General features: G+C 53.6%; 1 protein-coding gene and 1 long non-coding RNA gene across 3 annotated transcripts; one reads left to right on the plus strand and one right to left on the minus strand.

Moving 5' to 3' along the window:
• Positions 1-440: 440 nt before the first annotated feature.
• On the plus strand, positions 441-15,263 carry EMP1 (epithelial membrane protein 1). Of its 2 annotated transcripts, none has more exons than XM_038767976.1 (6): positions 441-521; positions 2,151-2,312; positions 9,864-9,972; positions 12,901-12,994; positions 13,159-13,299; positions 15,086-15,263. In XM_038767976.1, exons 3-6 carry the CDS (start codon positions 9,895-9,897, stop codon positions 15,244-15,246), a joined length of 474 nt encoding a protein of 157 aa, XP_038623904.1. In that variant the 5' UTR covers positions 441-521; positions 2,151-2,312; positions 9,864-9,894; the 3' UTR covers positions 15,247-15,263. The 2 variants fall into 2 exon arrangements, with proteins under 2 accessions (XP_038623904.1, XP_038623905.1); XM_038767977.1 differs by lacking the exon at positions 441-521 and adding an exon at positions 3,807-3,838 and having other exon boundaries at positions 2,083-2,312.
• Positions 15,264-19,985: 4,722 nt separating this feature from the next.
• LOC119946607 lies at positions 19,986-24,869 on the minus strand. The gene is made up of 3 exons (XR_005456430.1): positions 24,635-24,869; positions 22,950-23,125; positions 19,986-20,192 (listed from the first exon to the last, which is right to left on the minus strand). It is a non-coding gene; the product is annotated as an uncharacterized LOC119946607 (long non-coding RNA).
• Between the last annotated feature and the right edge of the window lie 616 nt (positions 24,870-25,485).

Raw genomic sequence — 25,485 nt, forward strand, 5'->3', positions numbered from 1 at the left:
TTTGTGTGGGGGTGTGTGCAAGTATTTGTGTTTGTAAATGTGTGCACGTGTGGTTGGATGTTGATGTAGAAGTATGTATGTGCAAGCATGTACGTGTTTAGGTGAGAATGTACTTGTAAGGGCAGTTGTTTGTGGTGTGTGTGGCACTGTGGATGTGTGCAGGGGCATTTGTGATTGCGGGAGAGTGGGAATCGGAGGCCACAGGGGCAGACGGATCAGCCTGTGTGTAGCTATCGATCAATCTTTCTTGAGCACTTTCTTCTGCAGAGCCCCGGAGTGAGTATTTGGGAGAGTTAATGGTCTACTGTGTGCAGAGCACCAGACTGAGCACCTGGGAGAGTCTGCTAGTCAACCCACGTGATATTTGCCCTTCAGCAGCTGACAGTCTACTGTGTCCGGGGTACTGGATTCAGCACCTGGGAGAGTCCAAAAAGTCAACAGACCCGATTCCTGTCCTGTGGAAGCTTCTAAGGAGAGAGGGAGCAGCCCACGAGGAGCAGAAAGTCTGGGGAGAGTGTGAGGTGAGGAAAATGGTTCTCAAGTCAGTCTCATTTGAGGTCTTAATGTGAGCAGTGCACTGCATCGAATGCTCGGGAGAGTACAATATAACAGAGGCAGTAGACGCAGTGTCTGCCCACGACAAGTTTACGGTCTCATAGCCCTGGGGAATAGCTGGTTTAGGAGAGAAGGCATTCCGGGGTCTCCATGCAGACACAGTTGCTCACCCCCACTGCCACCACCACCCGGTTGGCCCTACTGACCCGCTCGCCTGCTTACTGGGACTTGGATATATGGGGTCTGCTTCTCCGCTGGGCTGGGCATGGCGGGACCACTTCCTGCCGTGGGGTCAGGGAGCGGTTGGAGGCAGGAAGAGGGGGACTGCCGGCCAGGGAGACCGGGCCGTGATTGTGGTGTCGATGGTGCAACTCTGCCCCCGTTCCTGCCCCGGGCCCTCAAGGTCAAGGTACAAGCCATTAAGCCGTGCCCAGCTGAGGGCAAAGTTCCTACCTCTTGATAGCCTCCTTCGGCAGTGCCAGCCAAGACGTCGCCAGGCTTGGCCCTGGACTGGACTGGGGGGGGGAAGGGGCCCGCCCCTCTGAGTGAATCCGAGGACCCTCCCCCTGCCCACTTCGTTCGAGAAGCGGCGTAGCCTAGTGGACGGAGTGCCGGCCTGGGAGTTGGAGGACCTAGGTTCTAATCTTCTAGACGGATAGCTTGCTGTGGGCAGGCAACCTGTCTACCAAACTCTGTATCTTTTTGAGCACTTAATGTGTGCAGAGTACTGTACTAAGCTCTGTACAATGACTGATTAATCCCAGCCCTGACACTTGCCTCCTTTATGACCTTGGACCAGAGCCTATTTCCTCACCTGTAAAATTTGGGGATTCAATACTTGTTCTCCCTCCCTCTGATGGGGAGCCCCACGTAGGACATAGAAACCAGGCTTGCCCTGATGATCTTGTCTTCCCCCAAAGCCTGACACGTAGTAAGTGCTTAATCATGGGATTTTGTTATTGAAAAGTGCTTCAGCTAGTTTCGGGCAGGGAGTACGTCTGTTTATTGTTATAGTGTACTTTCCCAAATGCTTAGTACAGTGCTCTGCACACAGTAAGCATTCAGTTAATATGAATGAATGAGCCACGCCCTGTATAATGCCAATAGCGGACAGTGTCCCTTCCCTAGGGGTAGCCAGAGTCGGGACCCCCACCTCCATCCTAAGAGCTATAGTGGACAGGGCCTGTTGGAAGACCCTGCTTGCCCAGAGGACACGGAGAACCCCTTTTTCCTAGGAATGGGGGAGACAGACGTTAACCCTGACAGCTCCAATGCAGTTTTAAGATGGGGGTGGCTGAGATTTTCAGGGAAGGGGAGCCGGGGTGTCCCCCGGGGCACGCCCTCCCCTGGCAACTGCGTGTTCTTTCTGGTGACGAGGAGCCGGTTTGTAAACAGACCGTGGTCTGGTGTGATCCGATTAGTCATCTACATGGCAGTCATTCCCTTTCCGCAGGGGCCCGCAGGGCCGAGCCACTGAAGCGCCCACAGAGCTTTCTTTGAATCGTCACTCATTCCCCGCCACCCTTGACTCCGTGCCAGAGGAGCAGGGCGGAGCTGACGAATGAAACTTTTTTTTCCCCTTCCTTTAAAGCCAGATTGATTCATAGAAACTCCTTTAAAACAGAGGGAAAGACAACGCCCCAGCCCACATTCCCGTCCAACACGGTCAGGAGCTCCGTCCCTCTCCGGTTCCATCCCTCGACAAGCGAAGACCAGGCGTGAAAGGTGGTAGCTTGGTGTCTTCTCATTTCTTTAAGGTGAGAGCCTGGGTCGGGGAAGGTGTGGGGTAGTGGATGAATGGGGGGGGGAGGGGGACACCTGTTATGCTCCCTCCAACTCACTTCTCCTCCTTTTTCCTGGCCCCCAAGCCGGGCATTTCCTCATTTGAAGTTGCGGACTTTGGAAGGGGCCCAGAAAGCCACTCTGCGTAAAGTGCAGGTAGCCTCTTGGGAGTCCGCCAGGGTGGGCGAGGTGACGGGACAGATTTCCAGGCAAGGGCCCGGTCCTGAGCCTTCTGGACCACGGGGTCAGTAGTCTGGGCCCCGGGGAAGAGACCGTGCAGTGAGCTGTTGCTGCATTCTTCTGCATCCTGCCCTCCTTCCTCCTTCCTGAGGCCAAACTCCGTTTCCACCTCCTCCCCTCCACTGTGGATGCCCGGACCTCTAAGCCCTGATTCCAGGCAACCTTGGCGGGGCCCTGCTGTGGCTGTTTCTTAGTGATCTATAACCTACACCCTGATTATGCTCATCACCACTACGTGCCTGGCACTGTACTGAGCACCGGAGTCACTATGGAGCAATCGGGTCGAGCCCGGTGGCCACCCCACAAGGAACTTTAAGTGTAAGAGCGGGTATTTGGAGTTGGTTTATTTGCCTTCTTCACCTCCCTCCTCTGACCTCATGACCTCACTGCTGTGGCATTGGGGTAACAGAGGATCCCGGGAAAAATGTGTGTAATGGACAGGGGAGGGGCGGGAGGGTGGGGGAAGGCAGTTTGGGAATCCCGAGTGGGCGGTACCCCCTGGTCTGAGGCAGTGGGTCTCGGTGCCCTCCCTCCCCACCACTCCCAGCATGGGACGGCAGTTAGTTTAAGATGGCGGTGGAGGCAGGGTACCAAAGGCTGGGTGTGGGGGGCTCCAGGGGTCGGGGAGAAAAAGGGGGCGGGTGTTTAAGGGTGTGGATTTAAGGTTCCAATCAGTGGGGAAATGCCACAGAGGTGGAGCTGGGAGAGAGGAAAAGGCAGAGAGAAGAATGTGTGTGTGTGTGTGTGTGTGTGTGTGTGTGTGTGTGTGTGTGACACACAGAGAGAGAGACTCTCTCTCTTCTCCTCTCTGTCACTGCCTCCCTCCTGAAATGGGCTGGGTACGGCTTATTTCGGCACATTTAAACCCAGCACTTTTGGTTGGTCTGCCCCAACCCAGGACTGACGCGACTCGGCTTGTTAAAGGATATTGGCATCTCCTCCAGCCCTGCGGGCCACGTGGAAGGCGCAGCTTTTTGGGCCTGCTCCCGAACTGCTCGTAAAATGCTGGGGCGTGGTAGCACTGGAAAAAGGAGGGGGTGGGGAGGGGATTCTGCGAAAGGGGGGGGTCACCTAGTCCAAAGCCCCCCGGAGCTTCGCATTGGGATTCAGAGCTTGTGGTTTTGTTGAAACTCAGTGGTTAGAGAGATTTTTTGTTTGTTTTTTTTAAAGTGATCGCCCTGTGCTTTCTGAGGCAGGGATGGTTACTAGTGTTTGTCATTTTTTGACAGTTTCCCGCTCGGTTGGTGTCTGCTGGTGGAAGGTGAGTTGATCTGGGGGTGTACCGGGGTAGGTTGATGCCCCAGACGTGGGGTTGTGGAGGGTAGTGCTCGTATTCCCTTTCCAAGTGCTTAGTACAGTGCTCTGCACACAGTAAGCACTCAATAAATACGATTGAATGAATGAATGAATAGAAGCGATCTGGATCCTCTCTACCCACCCTCCTGGGAGCCGGTGGTATGGGCTCCTGAAATGTGTTTGTGCATTGGGGGGAGGGCGGGGGTGGCCCAGTTTGGCAGCCCTGAGTCAGCGTGGCTTAGTGGAAAGTGCCCGGGCTTGGGAGTTGGAGGACATGGGTTCTAATCCCGGCTCCTCCACTTGTCTGCCGTGTGACCTTGGGCAAGCCACTTAACTTCTCTGGGCCTCAGTTACCTCATCTGTAAAATGGGGATTAAGACTGCGAGCCCCGCGTGGGACAATCCGATTACCCTGTATCTACCCCAGTGCTTAGAACAGTGCATGGCACAAAGTAAATGTTTAACAAATACCATAATTGCTATTATTAAGGGGCAGCCCGTGTTGACATAGATCTGCCCGTCCCCCTAAAATCTCCCCACTGGATGTATGGAGAGGAATGGAGCTTGGTGAATGCTAAGGAGTCAGAGAGAGATGATGGAGGTGGGCTTTGGCTTGGGATTGGGCCAAGCAAGCATCATGGTCTTTTTGTCCTGGGAAAGGCGTAATTTGGCACCAGTCACAGTTGGATCATCTTGACCACAGGGCGTTGTCCAGGGCGTCCGTTGTGAGCAGGGTAGCTTATGCATCCAGTCGATCCAGAGGGAGGATTTTCACTTCTCGTTTTGTGGGGAGCTGGGGAACTTCAGGTCAGACACTGCCAGCCCGTTGACACAGCACACCCGGGGTGACCACAGTGACACCCTAGGAAAATGTGGCTTCCCCTGGCGGGACCGCGGGATGAACCATGTGCCTACTGTGTGCACAGCACTAATAATAATTTGTGGTATTTGTTAAACACTTATTACGTTCCAGGCACTGTACTAAGCGCTGGGGTGGATTCGAGCAAATTGGGTCCCTGCCACACAAGAGGCTCACAGTCTCAATCCCCATTTTACAGATGAGGTAACTGAAGCCCAGAGAAGTGAAGTGACTTGCTGAAGGTCACACAGCAGACAAGTGGCGGAGGCTGGATTAGAACCCATGACCTCTTGAGTCCCAGGCCAATGCTTTATCCATTAGGACAGGACCTTTGCACAGATCTAACTCACAGCCCCATCACCCATTCTAATACTTGCAGCATGTCCACAGACTCTATTAAAGTGTGTGTGAGAGAGAGTAGAAACACAGGCTCCAATGCAAACACATGCACGTGGATATGCATTCTAATCTAAACAAAGACAACCTATTTCTCTCTCCCTCTCTCTCTCTCTCTCTCTCTCTCTCTCTCTCTCTCTCACACACACACACACACACACACACACACACACACACGCGCGCGCACGCATCATGTGAGATCACTGTGGGCAGACACAGGGACCCTTCCCAAGCCGAGAAGAAAAATCCCATGTTTCCCTCGTGGGTTCGGACTTGTGACGGTCGCGGGTTCCGGGGAGGTGGTGGGCGTGGACCAGGGAGAAGTGTGACCATCGGACGAGGGAGCGTTGTCCTGGAAACTCTGGAGGGATGGGGAGGGGGGTGCTGGGGGCTCTGGGAAAGAGACTGGGCAGACTCCCAGCCCAGGAGTTCCCTCGGGCTGTAGACCTCCTGCCATGCCTGTCCAAGTGGGCAGGGGAATGCCAGGAATTCGGAGCCAGGCGGGGCCTGGCGGCATTGCCACAGCCAAGGTGAATCCCGGGGTCCAGACTGGGACCGGGCTGGGATCTCGCAGGGAGTCGGTGTGGGAAAAGGGAACCCTCCCCTTCCCCTCTGGAGGACGGAGAGACTTGGCCAGTCACACATGCATGCAGATGCTTGAGAAGGAATCGATAAAGGGAGCAAATCAGGGTGAAGTGGAAGGGAGTGGGAGGAATGGCTCCGCCACTTGTCTGCTGTGAGACCTTGGAAAATCCAGTTCACTTCTCTGGGTCTCAGTTACCTCATCTGTAAAAAATGGGGACTAAGAATGTGAGGCCAATTTGGGACAGGGACTGTTTCCAACCTGATTAATTTGTATCTACCCCAGCACTTAGAACAGTGCTTGGCAGCTAGTAAGCGCTTTACAAATGCTATTGTTATTATTATTATTCTCTGGGCCTCAGTTCCCTCATTTGTAAAAAGGGGATTGAGACTGTGAGCCCCACAAGGGACAGGAACTGTGTCCAACCTGATTTGCTTGTATCCACCCCAGGGCTTAGTACAGTGCCTGGCACATAGGAAGCGCTCAACAAATAGCATAAAATAAGAGGGAGGGAAAGGCCCCTGGAAGGATGGAGTGGACTGGCCGCCAAGCCATAGCTTTGGCGGGGAAGGGAATCCCAGGGGCTCTCGTGCATGGGGGCCAGTGGGAAGGGGTCAGCTCACAGTTTCACAGGTCATTTTGTGACCTTACCCACCCAGGCATGGGACAATGGTGTCTTCTACCTCAGAGGGACCAGTTTGGGCGAGCTAGTTGGTTGGCCGTCCCTCCCTTCCTCCTTCTCCCTACTTCCTGTCCCCACCCTGATTTCGCCCAGCTCCTTTGCCCTCATTTTCTCCTCTTCCCTTCCTTGTCCCTTTCACGCCTCTCTCTCCTCTCTTTCCTTATCTCCCTCTCCCCCTTCCTCTCCCTTTTTTACTCCTCTGTTTCTTTTCCTTCTCTTTGTCCCCTCCAGTTCCTTGCCCCATCCCCTCCCCTTCCTGTTTAGTGCCAGCCAGCGGTGTGACCTTGAGGAACTCCCCTTAAATTTCTCTGTGCCTCCCTTTCCTCATTTGTAAAATAGGGATTAAATATCTTTACTCAATCAAGGGTATTTATTGAGTGCTTACTATGGGTAGAGCACTGTAGTAAGCGCTCGGAAGAGGACAATACAACCAAATTAGCAGACAAATTCCTTGATCTTAATGGGCTGGCTTAAAATCTATAGTAATTCCCTCCTCCTCAGACTGTGAGCCCCGGGTGGAACAAGGTCTTTGTCTGAATTGATGATCTTGGATCTCCCCCAGTGCTTAGTCCAGTGTTTGGCACATGATAAGCACTTAACAAGTATCCCATTATTTTCCCTTCCCCTTTCCCTTGTCTCTTCCTCAATCGGTCCCTGATGTGAATGGGGTGTGGGGCCCAACCCCTCTCTTTTCGGTTCTTGACCCTAAGGGACTTGAGAGGTAATTAGCTCTTTTGCTAATTAGTCCTCGTTAGAACTTCAGCAGACGACTAATTAGCTAATAGCCACCCCTTGGACAGACCCTGCCCTCGGCGCCTTTCTCCGATCGCCCTGGTCACTGGGTAATCACATACCCCAGATCCACCACTTGTCTGCTGTGTGACCTTGGGCAAATCACTTCACTTCTCTGGGCCTCAATTCCCTCATCTGTATAGTAGGGATTGAGACTGTGAGTCCCATGTGGGACAGGGACTGTGTCCAACCCGATCTCTTTGTATCCCCCCCAGCGCTTAGTACAGTGCCCGGCACACAGAAAGCACTTAACAAATACCACAATTATTATCATTATTATCCCCGGGTATGGGTCCCCCTCGCCCCTTCTGGTGTTGGGCCTGGGGATTCTGCAACAGCGGCATCCGGGAGTGAGGAAGGTGGACGGATCACAGGGCCGGGAGCCTGGAAACCTGGGTTCTCAGTCCCCTGCGCCCTCCACGGCTGCTCTTTCATTCATTCATTCATTCATTCATTTGCATTTATTGAGCACTTACTGTGTGCAGAGCACTGTACTAAGCGCTTGGGAAGTACAAGTTGGCAACATATAGAGACAGTCCCTACCCAACAGTGGGCTCACAGTCTAAAAGGGGGAGACAGAGAACAAAACCAAACATACTAACAAAATAAAATAAAGAGAATAGATATGTACAAGTAAAATAAATAAGTAGAGTAGATTCCCGCCCTGCTCGCCGAGAACACTCCCTTTAAGCCCTGACTCACATATACACGTGCTTCTTCCACCCATCTGTGATTCAGGGGTAGGAGTAGTAGTAGTCTTCGATGTATTTATTGAGAGCCTCTTGGGTGCCACGCCCTGTACTGAGCACCTGCCATCAGGAACATCACATTTCATGGTGTCAATCACTCGCCTTGAGGACAGAGGCCCATTTTTGAGTAGGGGCCATCTCTATATGTTGCCGATTTGTATTTCCCAAGTGCTTAGTACAGTGCTCTGCACACAATAAGCGCTCAATAAATACGATTGAATAATCCCATCACCCAACCCTATTGTTCTGTCTCCAGTGCGCAGACCAGGGCTCTACACACAGGATCTCTGGGAAGAGCATAGAGTTGGCAGACATGACTCCTGCCCACAATGAGCAGCAGTAGTAGCAGTATTTATTTATCTATTTATTTATATTAATCTCTGTCTCCCCCTCCAGACTGTGAGTTTGTTTTGGGCAGGAATGTGTCTGTCTGTTTTTACATTGTACTCTCCCAAGAGTTTAGTACAGTGCTTTGTGCACAGTAAGTGCTCAATAAATAGGATTAAATGAATGAATGAATGCTATTGATCAAACGACCTGACAACAGAAATTTCTGTCCCACCCCTTCCCACCAGGTAACAGTCTCATCCTTGGAGAGAAAGAGCCCAGGGTTGGGATTCAGGAGGCCCGGGTTCCAATCATGGCTCTGGGGTGACAGCGAGCGGGTTACTCTTCTGGGCCTCAGTATCCCCCTTTTGCAAAAGAGGAAAAGTTCCCTCTCAGACTGTGAGCTGGAGTGGGACAGGGATTGTGTCACATCTTATTGTTTCATATTGACCCTGGGGCTCGTCATGATTGTTCAGCGCGTAACAAGTATCACGACAGAGAGAACTTAATCATCATCCTCATGACTTATTTTTCCAAAAGGGTCCCATCCGGGCCAGCCCGTAGCGCAGGGGCTAAGGCTGATCCATGGCTTCCAGTGCCCTTCCCCGTCTTCCTCCCATGCAAGTTAGGTTCACTCAGGGAAGGGGCTCCTGACCCCCGGCTTTGGCCACTGCAGGTTCTTGTCTTGGGGGGACCAGAGTGGGGACCACCATCCTGGCCAACCTCTGCCATGTGGGTGGTAGTGGGGTCTGACCTACTGGGGCCATTTCGGTGATGTGCTTGACCAATTGGACGCTGATCCAGGCATAGGTTCCTCAGGGATGCCACGTGCCTCTGCGGAAGATAAACCCGGGTGGAGGTGAAACATCCCCCTATCCCTTCCTCTGAAAACAGGTTGGGGGTTCCGGTCAGTTCCATCCTTACAACTTTGCCAGAATCCCCCCTTTCCTCTCCATCCATGCCTCTTTTCATTTCTTGCCTTGATTCCTTGATATTGATATTCATCCCACTCTTGGTACTTATATCCATGTTCTTAAATTCTCTCTTCCCCAACTTGGTAATTTATTATAACATCCGTCTTCCCAGCTGGACCGGAAGCTCCCCGTGAATAGGAGCGGCATCTACTGATTCCCGAGCATTTAGGCCAGCATTCTGAATCTGGTAAATGCTCAATAGATGAGAATCAGCTTGGTCTAGCAGATAGAGCGCAGGCCCAGGAATCAGAAGGATCTTATGGTTGACTTTAGACGAGTCGCTTTGCTTCCCTGTGCCTCAGATAATCACCATTTTACAGGTGAGGTAAGACTGTGAGCCCCTTGTGGGACAGGGACTGTGTCCAATCTGATGATCATATATAATAAGAATTATGGTATTATCTAAGTATGGTATTATCTAAGTGTGGTATATCTACCCTTGGGCTTAGTACAGTGCCTGACGCATAATAAGCGCTTAATTCATATCATTAAAAAAAATACTATGTATTGATCAGCCTGGACACATCATCCAGTCCTGGCTTGGGGTCCGTTTTCCTGCCCGTGCCGGGGCACCGGCCATGGCTGACCCTGGTCTAACCATCATCTGCTTGTCTTACCTCTCTTGCCAGGACCTGAGTCCGTGACCTTGCAACCGTCAAGATGTTGGTGCTCCTGGCTGGGATCTTCGTCATCCACATCGCCACTGTGGTCATGCTGTTCGTCTCTACCATAGCCAATGTGAGCACCCTCTCCCCACCATACTTCCACTCCCCTCCTCCCTCATTCCTCCTCCCCCTCCCTCAACACTTCCCCCAGTATAGAGCTGCCTGGCCGAGGGGCCGGAGAAGAAAGCCAAAGCCAGTTCAAGAGCCAGTCCCCTCATCTCCTCATCCCCTAGGTCGTCTGGGGGTCACTGGGGAGGAAAGACTGCAGAAATTGGGTTTCCCTCTCCTTAACTGACTGTGGCACACACTACCACAGAAGCAGCGTGGCTCAGTGGAAAGAGCACAGGCTTGGGAGCCAGAGGTCATGAGTTCTAATCCCAGGTCCACCACTTGTCTGCTGTGTGATCTTGGGCAAGTCACTTAACTTCTCTGTGCCTCAGTTACCTCATCTGTAAAATAAGAATTAAGACTGTGAGCCCCACGTGGGACAACCTGATTATCTTGTATCTACCCCAGGGCTTAGAACAGTGCCTGGCATATAGTAAGCACTTAACAAATACCATCATTATCATTATTATTATTATTATTGTCAGCTCCAACCCTTTAGTCATTTTCCGGGTTGCTTCCTAGGAGGTAGGGCTTTAGAAATGTCCCATGCAATTGCAGGGAAATGGACCTTAATCAGTGCAAAATTTAAGGTGCAGAGAGTTTCGCGGGGGCGGGGAGGAGGATAAAAATCTGATGTCCCCACTTGCGGGGGCCGGGAGGAGGATAAAAAGCGGGGAGGAGGATAAAAATCTGATGTCCCCACTTGAGGTTGATGAAGGTTGTCAGCCTGTGGGCTCCGGAGAGGAGCTGGGCAGCTTAAGCCGCCCTGACCTCTAGTGGTCACGGTCAGCTTTGTCCTGTGCCCAGTCCGCTCCCATGTCCAAGGGAGGAAGACTCGGCTGGCCCCAGGCAGAGGGAACCCCACTGTGACATCCCACTTGGGAAGGGAAAGGAATTTCCAAGGCTGGGGTCTGTGGCGGGTAGAGGTGGGGTGGTCACCTGTCTGGTTTTTCGAGACCTCGAAGCGGGGAGCTGCGTTCAGTGGGGACCTGGGAGATGGTATCCACTGAGGGCCGGGACAGAGGAAGTGCTTAGTTTGGTGCTTGGGATGGAGACTGAGCGGGAGGGAGAACAGGTGTCAAATCCCCATGTTAAAAGATGAGGAAATCGAGGCTTTGGGAAGCGAGGGGACATCCCTGAGGTCTGGCAGGGGGCGAGCTGGGATTAGAGCCCAGGTACTCCGAGTGCTGCTCTTCTAGTTTAACTATGACCCCAGACAGGGTGGGTTCCGTAGGGTTGGCGTCCTGGCCGGACATTCCATCTGGAATTTGTCTGGCCTCCCTGGCTCTCCAGCCCCCTTCACGGTCTGAGTTCACCTGACCCCAGGATCAGGCATGCCGCTCCCCTCCGCATCCTGGAGGGACCTCTGCGATCCCAGAAGAGACCCCCCGGGGCCTGACCCCGGTGGCTTCGCATCAGTGGATGGGTGAAGGTGTCCCAAGGGAGCGGGTTGGGGTGGAGGCTGGCAGGTGAGGAGACTCAAAGCGGAGGCAGTCGTGGGTTGGCCACCACCAGAGACATGGGGGTCCCACGGTGCAGTGTGGTGATGTGTGGTGGGATCTGCAGAGAGCCGTGACCAGGCCCTGGTGCTCAGAGGCAGACAACTGAAATTCAGGTGGGATAGGAGCCTTGTCCCCAACCTGTACTGGTTGTGGATGTGCCAGCCCTGGTAATGTCCGACCAACCGTGGCTTGGGCTCGCTGCCCACTCTGTATCCTGGGGCCTTGCCCCCAAAGGAAGGACCGAAGCGACCCCCTCTCTGCCTGTTCATGGACCCTTGTGGCTGGGGTCATGGTGGGCAGCCCAAGGACTCTGAGTTGGAATAGTGACCCAACTCCTCTCCCTGTGAACCTGAGGAATGTTACCACCCTCCCCCCAACTTTAGCCTCACAATCTCTCCCTAGCCATCAGGGAGTGCTTACCAGGTACCATCGGTGGAATGGGTCTCTGTTCCCTCCGTGGTCTTTCCCGGTCCCATTGCCGCTTCCTTGCTGTTCATCCTGTTCACTTCACAGGACCCTTGGCTGTGCTCAAATTAGCGTTGTCTCTTATTCAAGTCCAGCCAGATTTAGAATCCAGGGGTCTGGAGTGCAGATGGGTCCCAGAGGTGGCGGCCTCCCACCTCTAAGGCCTCTGTTTCGATCAGAAGGGACATGGTCCTTGTCCCCTCAAAGGGCTAGAAGGAGGGAGAGAGGGAATGGAAGCCCTGTCCATCTTACATACGAGGAGCGCGAGACCTGAGAGGTTTTGCCAAGGTGGAACTCTCATGGTTCCATGCTCTGTCCACCGGACTGCATTGTTTCCAGTCTTTGCAAAGTGCTGTGGTTGCCTGAAATGCGTTTCCCTGCCTGGGGTGCTCCTGGGCACTGGTTGGGGAGACTAGGGTAGAAATCCCGGCCCTCAGGGAGAGCTAGATGAGGACATGTGGGTGATCCACTCTGCCCAGGTACGCAAGTGCTGAGCGAGCAGCATCGCCTAGTGGGTAGAGCCTGGGCCCCGGAGCCAAGAGAATCTGCATTTGAATCCCAGCTCCACCACTTGCCCACTGCGTGTCCTTGGACGTGTCGTTTTAGCTCTCTGAGCCTCAGTTTCGTCAACCGTCAAATGGGGATTTGATACCTCTTCTCCCTCCCACTTAGTCTGTGAGCCCCATGTGGGACGGGGATTCTGTCTGCCTGTCCTGACTGACTTGTATTTACCCCAGCACTTAGAACCGAGTTTGACTCCTTGCAGGCAATTAAAAAAAGGAAAAAAGAGTAGGGTGATGTGAGAGCATGGGCATGGTCAGGCAAAATTCTGGGAGTTCGGCAGAGGATGGAGGTAAGCAGGAGGGAATAGGGTAGGGCTGTGGGCCTGGGGATTGGGGTTGATGAAGGTGGTGGCTCTCCCTCAGGTCTGGATGGTGACAGATGTCAAGAACAGCTCCGTGGGACTCTGGAAGTACTGTGAGAATGGAGTATGCACCCAGCTAAACGTTTCAGACACAAGTGAGCAGTACAAGAATTTGCCACATTCAAACTTTGGGATGCTAGGCAGGATGGAGAGATTGAGTCTAATGGTCTGCCTTCTCTCTCCCTCCTCTCTCTCCTCTCCCTGTCCATCCCTCCATCCCTGTCCGTCCCTCGGGTGTCCCACATGGACGGATTTGCAGGTTCCCTCAAGACCGTTCAAGCCTTCATGATCCTGGCCATCATCTTCTCCTCTTTGGCCCTCTTCATCTTCATATTCCAGCTCTTCACGTTGGAGAAAGGCAATCGTTTCTTCATCTCTGGAGCAGTCATGCTGCTTTGCTGTAAGCAATCCCTTGTTCTGTCCGTCCTGTCCCCACCCCCTGAACGTGGTGATCCCTTGGTGGGCCAGGGAGGGGGAAAGAGTTCCACCATCTAGGACAAATTCACCAAGTGCCTTTTCCATTGGTGTGTTGTGGGAAAAAGAGCCAGAGATCAAATGGTGAAGTGCCTGGGTCCCTCATGCCATGGAGTGGAGTTGGGAATATTCATTCATTCATTCATTTAATTGCATTTATTGAGTGCTAACTGTGTGCAGAGTACTGTACTAAGCATTTGGAAAGTAGAGTTCAGTAATAATGGGATTTTAGGGTCTGGGTTTGAAGTTGTGCTGTTTGCCTGACCCCAACTCTAACTCCAACAGATCTCTTATTACAATTAAAAGTTAGGAACCTCTCGCTAACCCCAAACTCTGATTAGGAGGAGGGTTGGAGTCAGTTTTTGGGACTACGTTTAGGTTGAGGTGTCAGGGCTGGTGTTAGGAGGGGATTTCTCAACCCTCCCGAGCAGTTCCAGAAAAATCCCTCCTTCTCTCCTGCGAGGCTACCGGCCCCTGACGTAAACCCAGCAATGGCAAGGTTGGAGATAACAACTTACTGCATGTGGAGCGATGTTCTAAACACTGGGCGATCCCGGTTCCTTAACATCCATCTGTCACTCAATCAGCAGGAGCTCGATAATTGCCATTAGGTGTAGAGCGTTGGACTGAGTGCTTGGGACTGCACAGCATAAGCTGGACACCTTTTCCTGACTTGGGCTTCCGTTCTATGGGGGGAAGTGGTGACAAATTATTTACAGGTTTAGGGGAGGAGAAGTAGGGATGTGGCACAGTATGGCATGTATTAGTAAGGGCCTAAATGATGCCATTAAAAAACAAGAAACAAAATAATAAATTATGGACTTGGCCATTTCTCCCAAACTATTTGCCAAGTGCCGTTGTAAGCATTGAGGTAGAGGCAAGGTAATCAGGTTGGGCATGGTCCACATCCCACTTGGGGCTCATGGTCTTAATCCCCATTTTACAGATGAGGGAACTGAGGCCCAGGGAATTGAAGTGATTCGTCCAAGGTCACGTAGCAGATGAGCAGGGGAGCTGGGAGGAGAACTGGCTTGGAGCTGGGCCTAGAACTGGAGTAGCTGGGCCTGGGCGCTCTCCACTAGGATGCACTTCTTCTGTTGCTGCTTATAATTGAGTAAAATCCTGAATATGCCTCTTCTGGGCATGTAAGTACCCAGTTGTAAACCACACACCTAGCAAGCAGAAATCACCAGTTTGGCTGAAGGGCTCCTTGTTGGGGGGTTGGGGGGGGATTTGTTTGCTACTTCCACTATATCGCACCCTCCTGAGTGCTTAGTACAGAGTGGCTTAGTGGATAGAGCCCGGGCCCGGTTGTCAAAAGGACCTGGGTTCTAATCTCCACTCTGCTTTTCTGCAGTGTGAACTGGGCAAATCACTTCACTTGTCTGGGTTTCAGTTCCCCATCTGTGAAATGGAGATTGAGACTGTGAGCTCCATGTGAGACCGGGACTGTGTCCAACCTGATTAGCTTGCATCTCCCCCAGCGCTTAGAACAGTGCCTGGCACATAGAAAGCACTTAACAAGTACTATAAAAAATGTTCTGTAAATAGAAAGCACTCAATAAACGTCACTGTTGGGTGGGGATGGGATTTGCCGGAAGGAGGCTGGGGTGGGGGACATGTAGTTTGGTGCATTTTGGCAGATGGGAGGGAGTCGTAGGGTGGGGGTGTGGGGGATATCTTCCGAGCCCCTCCTTTCCCCCATCCTATAGGGATCTTCATTCTGATTGCTGTCTCCGTCTACACCAATCGCCTTACTGATTATTTCAAGCCTGAAAAGAGTCACCATGGCTACTCCTTCATCCTCGCCTGGATCTGCTTCTGCTTCGCTTTCCTCACTGGTGTCGTCTACCTGGTCTTGAGAAAGAAATAACGCTCCCTGGACTGAGGGGGCGGGGCTTGGGGTGGGAAAGCGGGTGGGAGGGACCTCAGGGGGTTGGGGGGAAGGTAGGGACGAGCATAGAGGGAACCAAATGTCCCTTGAGGCCCGGGGACTTGGAAGCTTTGAAAATCAGCGGGGGTGGCCCCGCTCCCCCGGTGAGCAGGGGGAGATCAGGCCCCACCATTCCCTCCGTCTCCCCTGGTGGGTGGGTGCCATGGATCTGGGGTCGGGAGCCTCCAACTCCTCCAGCGAGAGCTCATTCCCTCACTGCCCATGCAATGGTGGAGGGAGAAATCTGGGGAAAGAACACTCCCCTTTCCTTCCTCCCTAACCGGGCCTTTAGCCCATCTCCGCTCAGATTCTGGAGAGATGTAGGCAGGGAAGGGTGGGGGGATGGATGCTGAAGGAGGCTGAGGGAGGGAGAACATGTGGATAGTAGTGTTTGGGGGGCGGTGGGCAGACCAGTGTGGGGATTCTGGGAGACAACAGTCTTGCTATGACCTCTAGGCCAGGGGAGTAGACATCTCTGGTTGGCATCTGGAGGATCCCCTCGCACTTCCCCGTTCCTCTTCCTTTTCTTCCTCCTCCTCCTTCCCTCTCCCCCATCTTTCTACCCCTCTCTGTGCCATTTTCTACACCCCACTCCCTTCAATATGGTTTTCTGGGGGAACGGTGAGCTCCGATCCTCACCCTTTGCTGAAGTTCACGCTCGAGAGGATTGTTCTCAGATTCCTTCTGGTTAGGTATATTTGGGAGTGGTGGGGGGTGGGCTGGCAATAGTCCCCGGGTGATAGAGGGGCGGTGAGCCCTCGTGAGATCACTGGGATCATGGGGTTGACACTAGTGCGGGGCAGCGGGTGGGGCAGGGGAGATCTTGTGTGCTCACTACCATTGTGGGGTTGGCACCAATGCTGGGAGGGAAGGGAGACTTCGCGAGCCCACCGGGATTTGGACGTGGCTTTCCGGAGTCGATTACTGGGGCGGTGGGACCCGCCGGGAGGAATTCTGTATACACAGTGGAGGCACTCGCCGTGGATGTCCATGACCAAAGTGTGAAGGGATCCCATCGCTGTCGGCTCTCCTTTCACGTTGCTCCCCGCTTGCTGGGGGAAGAAGCTCTAAACCAGAAATGTAAATATTTTGCTACGTATTTGATGTCAGAGATCACAAATACATTCGGATTTCTTTCTCCACGGGGACCTGTCTCTCAATGAGCGGGCGTCGATGGTGGTGGGACATGTGGGTGCGGCGGTGGGACCGCTGGTGGGGGAGGAGCAGTATACCCCTCCCATCAAGGGCATGCGACAGTCCCCAACTGGGTCCCTCCCGGGGACCCAGGCGAGGGGGCCCCAGCTGCATGCCGGACACCATGATCCAGGTCAAACTGCATGTGCCTAACTAAATGTGCTGAGAAGCCCCCTCCCACCTTCTCCCCTCACTCCTGAGGTGTGGTGTCTTCCTCATGGGTCCCCGCGAACAGGGGCACCGAGTCAGAGCCCTGGCCCTCGGAGGCATGAGGGGTTCCTGGGGACTCGGCAGGGGGCCGCCGCATGCTTTCCAGTCCACGTGCCTGGAATATTGATACTTTGCCAACCTGAAGGTGTGGAGGAGGTGTCAGAATACAGGGCCTCACCTGATTGGGCACTTGGAAAGAAGTTTTTTGGGGGGTGGTTGGGGGATGCCAACTGAGCAGGTAAGTCTCTTTGGGTAAGTACCACCTTAGCAGATGACTGTAAGCTCGTTGTGGGCCGAGAATGTGTCTACTATAGTAATAATAATAGAAATTATGGTATTTGTTAAACACTTCATTCATTCAATTGTATTTATTGAGTGCTTACTCTGTGCAGAGCACTGCACATAAACACATATGTGCCAAGTGCTGTTCTAAGCGTCGGGGTAGATGCAAGGTAATCATGTTGTCCCACGTGCAGATGAGGTAACGAGGCCCAGAGAAGTTAAGTTGGTTGCCCAAGGTTACACAGCAGGCAAGTGGCCAAGGTGGGATTAGAACCCACGTCCACTGACTCCCAAGCCCGGGCTCTTTCCACGAAGCCACACTGCTTCTGTATTGTATTGTATTGTACTCTATCCAGCGCCTAATACAGTGCTGTGAACACAGTAAGTGCTCAATAAATACAATCGACTGCAGCGTGGCTCAGTGGAAAGAGCCCGGGCTTTGGGGTCAGAGGTCGTGGGTTCAAATCCCGGCTCTGCCAATCGTCAGCTGGGTGACTTTGGGCAAGTCACTTCTCTGGGCCTCAGTTACCTCGTCTGGAAAATGGGGGTTAAGGCTGTGAGCCCCCTGTGGGACAACCTGATCAACTTTTAACCTCCCCAGCGCTTTGAACAGTGCTTTGCACATAGTAAGCGCTTAATAAGTGTTGTTATTATTATTATTATGTGAACTGACAGAGTCCAACCTATGACCCATAGGTTTCTTTCCCTGTGGCCAACTGCCTGCCACTTCACTTTAGGACGGTAGAGGGCAGAGGTAGACCAGCAGACCCCTGGGCATCTGCCTGCTCCCTTCCCCTTGATGTCCAGTACAAACTGCACACTTCCCACTGCTGGTATACCGGACTTAGTGGGATGTACTGGCTCATACTGGCCCCCAAACCTTTCCAGGCCCGTAGGTCACTAGGCACAGCAAACTCAAATAACTGAATCTTGACGAAGACCTGGGTGTTTCTGGGGTGGGGAAGCAGCATGGCATAGTGGACGGAGCACGGGTCTAAAAGTCGGAAGGTCTTGGGTTCTCATCCTGGCTCTGCCACCTGTCTGCTGTGTGACCCCCATCCCTCTGGAGGGAAAATAGAGGCCTGGAGAAGTGGGGGGCATTGTTCAAAGTCACGGGGTAGGTGAGCGGTGGAAGTGGGATTGGGACTTGGATCCCCCGAGTCCTGGGCCCTCTGCGCTGGGCCGCGTCACTCTCCTGGAGTTTGGTCTCCAGGTGGAGGGCCTGGGCCACGGCCATCTGCCTGGACATCATTCCTAAAGTTGGGCTAGCATCTTATATCCTTAGGTTATCCCCCAGCTGCCAAGTGGAAGGAGAATCCCTGAATTTATCCTGACAGTCACCCCCTCCCTGGTGTTCCTCACCCTCATGGTTTTTGGGGTGATGAAACTCACCAGCTTCCCGTTCACTGCAGGAAGAGATGCGACCCTCCATCCTATAGGAAGTTCCACGCTCGGGGTCTGCCTCTGGCTTGGGAAGTCTGGGGAATCAGTAATCCCACGTCTGCACTACCCATGGACCTTGATTTCTCGTGGACTTTGGTAGCTTTTCTCTGTGGTCCTCATCTCTCCACGGGGGGAGGGGTCTCCCCCACATCGGGACCCTGTATTCAGAGAGGCTGTCGGAAACGGGGGAGACTTGGCAGAATGTGGCTGACCCCCACACATCGACGGGGTGTTGGTCGCTCGAGATAAAACACACAATGACAGGCTCACTCTCGGAGAAGGGACGTGGCTTGGGTGACAGGAATGAAACGATTCTAGAGGAGAAGGGAGAATGCGGCTGTGCGGATGGACACGGTGATGGGAGACGTTAAAAAGGCGGGAGATGACGTAGATCAGCGCATACGACCAATCGGTATTTGAACCGGGGTGGCCCTCTCACTGGGCACAGGGGTTCAAGCACAAATTGTGCATCCGTAGAGATGTGAGAGGTTAAAAATAGAACCGGACCTCTGTCAAAATTCTGAGGAGAGGCTCGATTCTATTTGCTGGGTCTATTGTTGCCTGTTGTCAAGTGATACTCAGAACATGAGCTCTTGGCATGTTTTAGTCTCGCTGGAAGAGAAGCCGCAAAGTATTGGGAGGAAAGGTAGCGGAGGTCCGAAAATGGTAGTGAGATTCCCGGTGGGATTTAGTGTTCAGCCTGATGGAGTGAGCAAGGCTTCACTGATCAAGGCAGCATGAGCGTCAGATGAGGATGTTGAGAGGTGTCCGGGGAGGGGGAATTACCCGGTGGCCATTGGATCAAGCCAAGGGGGGCTGGGGGGAAGTCGTGTTTCAGAGATGCCGCCTCCAGGAGATGGTCTGTTGGTTTGAGTGGATGACCCCTCTAGTTTCTCTCCTGCCTCTCCCCTTCCAAAGGTGGCTTTGGGCAGAACAGCCATTGCTATGGCAGGGAATGTGCCTGTTACATTGTTCTATTGTCCTCTCTCAAGAGCTTACTGTGTGCAGAGCACTGCACTAAGCACTCAATAAATATGACCGATCGATTGACCCCGTCTCTGCCACCAGCGCACCCTGTGACCTCAGACGGGTATCCGACTCCTGTAGGCCTCATTAGCATCACCTGGAGAATGGGCATCGGACACATGTCCCATCCTCGGGCCGTGAACCCTGAGAGGGATGGCGTTTGGCCCATGGCGATGAACCCAACTACAGTGTTTGTTGAGCACTGCTCAAGGTCTCTCCTTCCCCTTCCACCCCGACACCTGCCTGCTCCCCCACCCCCATGCCCTCTGCATCTTCTCTCCCTCCCTTCCCCTTCCATCGTCTGCAATAAGGGGCTCCCATTTACAGGGTGTCTTACCGGGATCCTGCGGAAAACTCCCGGAAGCGAGAGGTAGCTTCCTTCCCTCTGGAGGGTGTACCGTGTGAGGGGAGAGGCTGACCCGCTTGAATTGTTTTCTGGAGGAGGGGCGGGAGCAAGAAGGGAGCACGCGCGCACATCTGTGGGGATGAAATAGGCGAATAAATAATTGAGCTTACACAAAGGCTTAAGTGCTGAGGTTGGGCAGAAATATATGAGAACTTAAAAGGATGGCATCCTTCAGTACAGGGCAAAGTTTGTTTTTTTAAAACGATGATACTTAGCCGGGACAGATACGAGACGATCGGATTGCACCTGGTTCACGTTCTTCACGGGACTCTCCATCTAAGGGGGAGGGAGAAGAGATGACTTCTCTGGGCCTCAGTTTCCCAATCTGGAGAACAGGGAGAATAATTGTTAAGCACATGCTGTGTGCCAGGCACTGTCCTAAACACTGAGATAGTTGCAGGCTAATTGGGTCGGACACAGTCCCTGCCCCACACTGGGCTCCCAGTCTTAATCCCCATTTTTCAAATGAGGTCACTGAGGCCCAGGGAAATGAAATGACTTGCCCAAGATCACACAGCAGACAGGTGGTGGAGGCAGGATGGGAACCCAGATGCTCTCTGATTCTCAGGCTGGGGCACTTTCCACTAAGGTACGATGCTGCTCCTTCAGCTGGAAACCTTCCCCTCTCCTCATGCATCCCCTTGCTCATTTTTTGCCTCCTCTCCTCTCCCCTGCTTTCTTTCTTTCTCTCCTCCCTCCCCCCACCTTCTTTTCCTCCCAGTCTTTGTTCCAGCCGGCCTCTCCCTTGCACCTCCATTGCTGATCCCGATTATACTAGTTGGCGCTCGGCAAACACGTTGCTCATTCTGAAGACGTTCTTGGTGGTGCCATGGTATGATCAGATTGGGCATGGAGACTGCCTCACATGGGATGTCTGGGATGAGGGACAAGAAAGGGCAAGATTTTCCCCCTCTCTGGGGATCTTCTCCATGGGTACAGGTCTCCCAGAAGGTCGGCAGCAGAGCCGGGCTTAGGATCCGGGTCTTCCGACATGCGATCCTGAGCTCTTTCCTTTAGTCCACGCCGACTCCCGGTGAGCAGTTAATTCCCTGACGTGGATGTTTGGGAGCAGGGTCCAGGCAGACCCCAGTGTCTGGGTGGGACCTCTGTCCTTCCCCGGGAGACTCCAGGATTCCAATCCTGGTCCCCTTGTGTCACCTCAGGCAAGTTGCTTGACTTCTCTGCACCTTGGTTTCCTCACCTGCAGAGTGGGGATCCCTTACCCGTCCTCCCTCCTCACTGGACCCTTGAGCCTCGGGTAGGATGGTGACCTTGTCCGCTCTGACCGCCTCACTGGTGCTCAGGGATGAAGGGACCCACGATGGTCACACTATAGGCATCACACTCTGTCCCCTTCACCGGCTGCTTCATTCTGGACAGAGGAGGTCTGGGGTCTGCCACCCCCTGCCCCTCCACTCTGCAGTCGTCAGCTTTCTTCCCACTTCACGTCATGCAACAGCATGGTTGGTGACCAATTTCCCGCAGTGAATGGAGGTGGAACGGGGGTGTCTGGGGCCCCAGACCTGGGGAGGGAGGGCATAGGGGAGAGTGGATGCTCGAATGCCCCGGGGGCAGTGTAGAGGGTGAATGGAGGAGCTGCCCTGACATCTGGGCCAGATCCAGTCGTGTCTTTCTCCTCCCCCACCTGAACCACCACCACCACCATCCGAACCCTCAACCTGCCATTAAAGTAGGGATAGAACCATACCGGTCTCCATGGCAACATGGCCTAGCGGAGCCTCTGTCTGATAAATCTGCCCGGAAAAAGATGTTTCTCTTGTCGAGGGAGTGACGGAGCAGGGGATCGTCGTACCGTGTCCCGCCTCCACTTAGAAGTGCTTACTGCCAAGCACAGTACTAAGTGCTGGGGTAGATACAAGGTCATCAGGATGGACACAGTCCCTGTCCCACACAGGGCTCACAGTGTTAACCCCCATTTTATGTGTGAGAGAACTGAGGTTCAGAGAAGGGAAGTGACTTGCCCAAGGTCACATAGGAGATAACAGGCGGAGCTGGGATTAGGCCCAGAGAAGGGAAATACTCGCCCAAGGGCACACAGCAGACAAGTGGTGGAGGCAGGATTAGAACCTGGGTCCTTCTGACATCCAGGTCTGAGCTTTCCCCACTAAGCCATGCTCTTTCTCATGGCCTGTACTCTCCCAAGCGCTTAGTAAAGTGGCCTGCACACAGTAAGTGCTCAATAAATATGATTGAATGAATGAATCAGCCTCCTTGCTGACCTCCCTGCCTCCCATCTCTCCCTGCTCCAGTCCATACTTCACTCTGCTACACGCTTCACTTTTCTACAAAAGTGTTCGGGACGTGTTTCTCCACTCCTCAAGAATGTCCGGTGGTTGCCCATCCACCTCTGCATCTAATAGAAACTCCTCACTGTGCCCCCTCTTATATCACCTTGCTACTCTCCTATTCGAACCCAGCCCACACACTTTGCCCCTCTAATGCGAAACTTCTCACATGTACCTCCATCTCGTCTATTTTGCCACTGACCTCTCACCCGTGTCCCGCCTCTGGCCTGGGACGCCCTTCTTCCTCATATCCGACAGAAAATGAGTCTCCCCCTCCTTCAAAGCCTTACTGAGAGTGCATCTCCTCCAGGAGGCCTTCCCTGACTAAGCCTTCCTTTCCTCTTCTCCCACTGCCTTCTGTATTGTCCTGATTTGCTCCCTTTATTCATCTCCCAGCCCCACAGCATTTATCTGTAATTTATTTATTCATAATAATGCGTACATGTCTATCTTCCTGCTCACAACACGCTTACAGTCTAGAGGGGGAATGGGTCTATTGCATTTACTGAGAACTTATAGCTGAGAACTAAGTGCTTGGGAGAGGACAGCAGCAATATAATTGGCAGACCGACTGAATCCAGAGAGACTCTACACTGGCCATCTAGGAGGCAGCTGTGACTCCGGTGATCTCCAATGATCCCCAGTCCCCCAGCATTACTCTTCTGCACGTCCCAACTTTTCCCCGTCCTCCACATGTGGTTTCTGAATCTGGCTTGTGGGCCGGGGCAGGATCATCCTGGGGCTGTTAGTCTTAATGGATCAGCTGTGTCGGTTACCTTATCGGTGTCCCCCTCCTCCTCGCCGCCACCACCACCTGTGATCGATTCCATGAGGCAGCCAGACGCCAGCCAGATGTTCCTGGGAGTGGCTCGGTAGACTTCAGCTGCTGTGGGCCGGGTCTCCCGAGACAGGGCTCATGAGAGTCTCGTTTCGGAAATGACTTTCCTGTTGGCTGGGGAGGGAGAGGAGCAGTGTCAGTTGTAGGTTGGAATAGAAGTAACATGTAGAGAGTGCCTGCTTAGTAACAGTTAATAAGAGTGCTTATTATTACTAAGTGGATGTTCAGTACATGCTAATTCTACTACTATTCCAAATCACCCCAGTTAGAGTACTCAACTTACTTGGGGCTCATAGTCTTTCCTTAAATGATATTTATTATGTATTTATATTTATCATAATATCTTGCATGTATCTCAAGGCAGGAGGGAGAACAGGTATCAAATCCCCATTTTGCAGCTGAGGAAACCGTGGCCCAGAGCAGGAAAGCTACCCGCCCGAGGTCCCACGACAAGCAAGCAATGGGGCCGGAATTGGAACCCAGGTCTCCCAACTCTCGGAATAGTATTCTTTAGGCTAGGCCGGGCCTGCCCGCCACCCTCTCCTTAGCCCTCTTCAGACCCGAATCAGGTTTCTGCAGGATGCAGAACCATATCTCGGGAAGGATGAGGGTCAGGCAGAGATGTCGGCCACTTCCAGGGGCTGGACAGACTATTTGATACCTATCTGGTTCCCCTCATGGCGGGGCCTGAAGGCCCCAGGCCCATCTCAAGCAGGCACCAATCACAATGTCGGAATTTATTCCATTATCTGGAAGGAATAGTTCAGTTGTCAAATGCTTTTCCATTTCTGATGGCAACAGGGTCTGAGCTTCAATTAATTCCATTAAAAATGTTTTATCACATGCAGTCAGCCGTCCTGCCAGGGCAGGGGGTGGGGGAGACCAGGCTGTTTCTGTCTGCTGTCTCTGTCCCCTTCCCCGCCTGCCTGTTCCAGTCTGTCTGCTACCCACTCCTCTTCTTGTCGATCGGAAGCTCCTGACCATGGGGGAGCATTAGTCGTCTGTCTCCCCACTTTCCCTCCCACCCTACCTTGTCTCGCATTCCATCCCGGCCTGAAACGGAGTCGCGCAGACCCTCGCCCGCCTAGCATTTACGACCAGCTGTTTGACTCCACCGCTTCTCCCCGTCAGTGATTTTTAGTCCGAGTCCGCCTCCCCCATTCAGCTGTAAGCTCCTCAACCGTGGGAACTGTGACTGCCGACTCTGTTACGCTCTCCCACGCTGGGGGCGACGGCTGGGTCCCTTCTTCTTGGTGGATTCCGGGAGGCCCGTGGCTGCCGTGGGACGGGCTCTCAGCCCACCGGGTGGGAGATCTCAATGAAGTCTCCAGTTTCCCAGACGGCCGCCCAGTGGGTCAGAGAGGGTCCACCTCCTCTCCCCAGCCTGTGGAGCCCGGCCTGTGGAGCCTGGCCTTCTGTCTTTGTCTTCTCCATGTTTGCCCTTTCCCTTCTCTCCTCCCTTAATTTCTCTGTGGTCTTTTTTCCCCCACCCCTTTATCCTGTTCAGCCCCCTGCCCGTGGCTGTCCTCCTCCTCCCACTCCCCTGAGTCCCCCCTCTCCAGATGGAGTCCACTCCCTCCCTCGGCACCGTACTGCCCCCGCCCCGGGGATCCCTGCCTTCACCTCTCTCCCGAAGCTGGGCCCTCTCCGTTGGGCCGGCCGTGGGCCTGGGGCCGTCAGGGTCGGCCGAAGGGAAGAGTCGGGGGTGTCAGCCGGCACGTTCCTGACCGCGAAGGCCGCTGATGCCCGGCTCCCCCCTGGGCCTCATGGACGACGGGACCACGGGCCGGGTGGACAGCAGGGCTGCCCCTCATGACGTCGTCGTGTTCTTGTTTTACCCGTCCGTCCGCTCGCCCTCGCCCTCCCTCTCATCTCTGCAGCGTTTCTGCTGATGTCTGGAGAGGGGGAAGAACCGTGCAAGCGGGCGGGTTTTTTTTTTTTCAGTTAATAACAGCCACCTATTTATAGAGTCCAAATTATACACCGCAGAAGCTTCTCTGAGATGAGACGTGTTATTTGGCTGCCAAGAATGCAGAAAGAAGAGGGGGGACAAATAAATTCAGCCACGCAACCCCAGTCAAGGTCCCCTAAACCGGCCTGGCCGGTGTGCCTGAGAATGGGAGATGTCTGGGTCCAACTTCATCTCTCCTCCCTCTGTGGGGGCCGTGCCATCCAGAACCTGGAGTTGTCAGGTTTGGCTTCCTGGTTGGAGGGGGGAACCCGGGGCCTCTGCTCCTGGAAAGTGCCCTAACTCCCAGCCTGATCAACAGGGAGGGAGGGGAGAGTGGGGTGGATGAAGGCCGCAGTCTGCTGGCCAGAGTTCGGTGAATCTGGTGACCAGGATGGCTTCCTGCTCTCTGACTTTTGGCCCCGTGCCCTTCCCAGGTGGAGGTGGAGCATTCTGGCAGCCGGGTTCCAAGTGGAGGAAGAGGAGATTCCATGCAGGGTGAGGTCGGGGGTCTCTTGGAGGGAAG

The sequence above is a fragment of the Tachyglossus aculeatus genome, chromosome 27, assembly GCF_015852505.1.
Source record: "Tachyglossus aculeatus isolate mTacAcu1 chromosome 27, mTacAcu1.pri, whole genome shotgun sequence".
Taxonomy (NCBI): Eukaryota; Metazoa; Chordata; class Mammalia; order Monotremata; family Tachyglossidae; genus Tachyglossus; species Tachyglossus aculeatus.

Excerpts from the sequence above, each read along its gene's own strand:
- EMP1 (XM_038767976.1), top strand. The coding sequence starts at position 9,895 with ATGTTGGTGCTCCTGGCTGGGATCTTCGTCATCCACATCGCCACTGTG. Across the intron at positions 9,973-12,900 it reads TCGTCTCTACCATAGCCAAT|GTCTGGATGGTGACAGATGT; the intron begins GTGAGCACCCTC and ends GCTCTCCCTCAG. Across the intron at positions 12,995-13,158 it reads GCTAAACGTTTCAGACACAA|GTTCCCTCAAGACCGTTCAA; the intron begins GTGAGCAGTACA and ends ACGGATTTGCAG.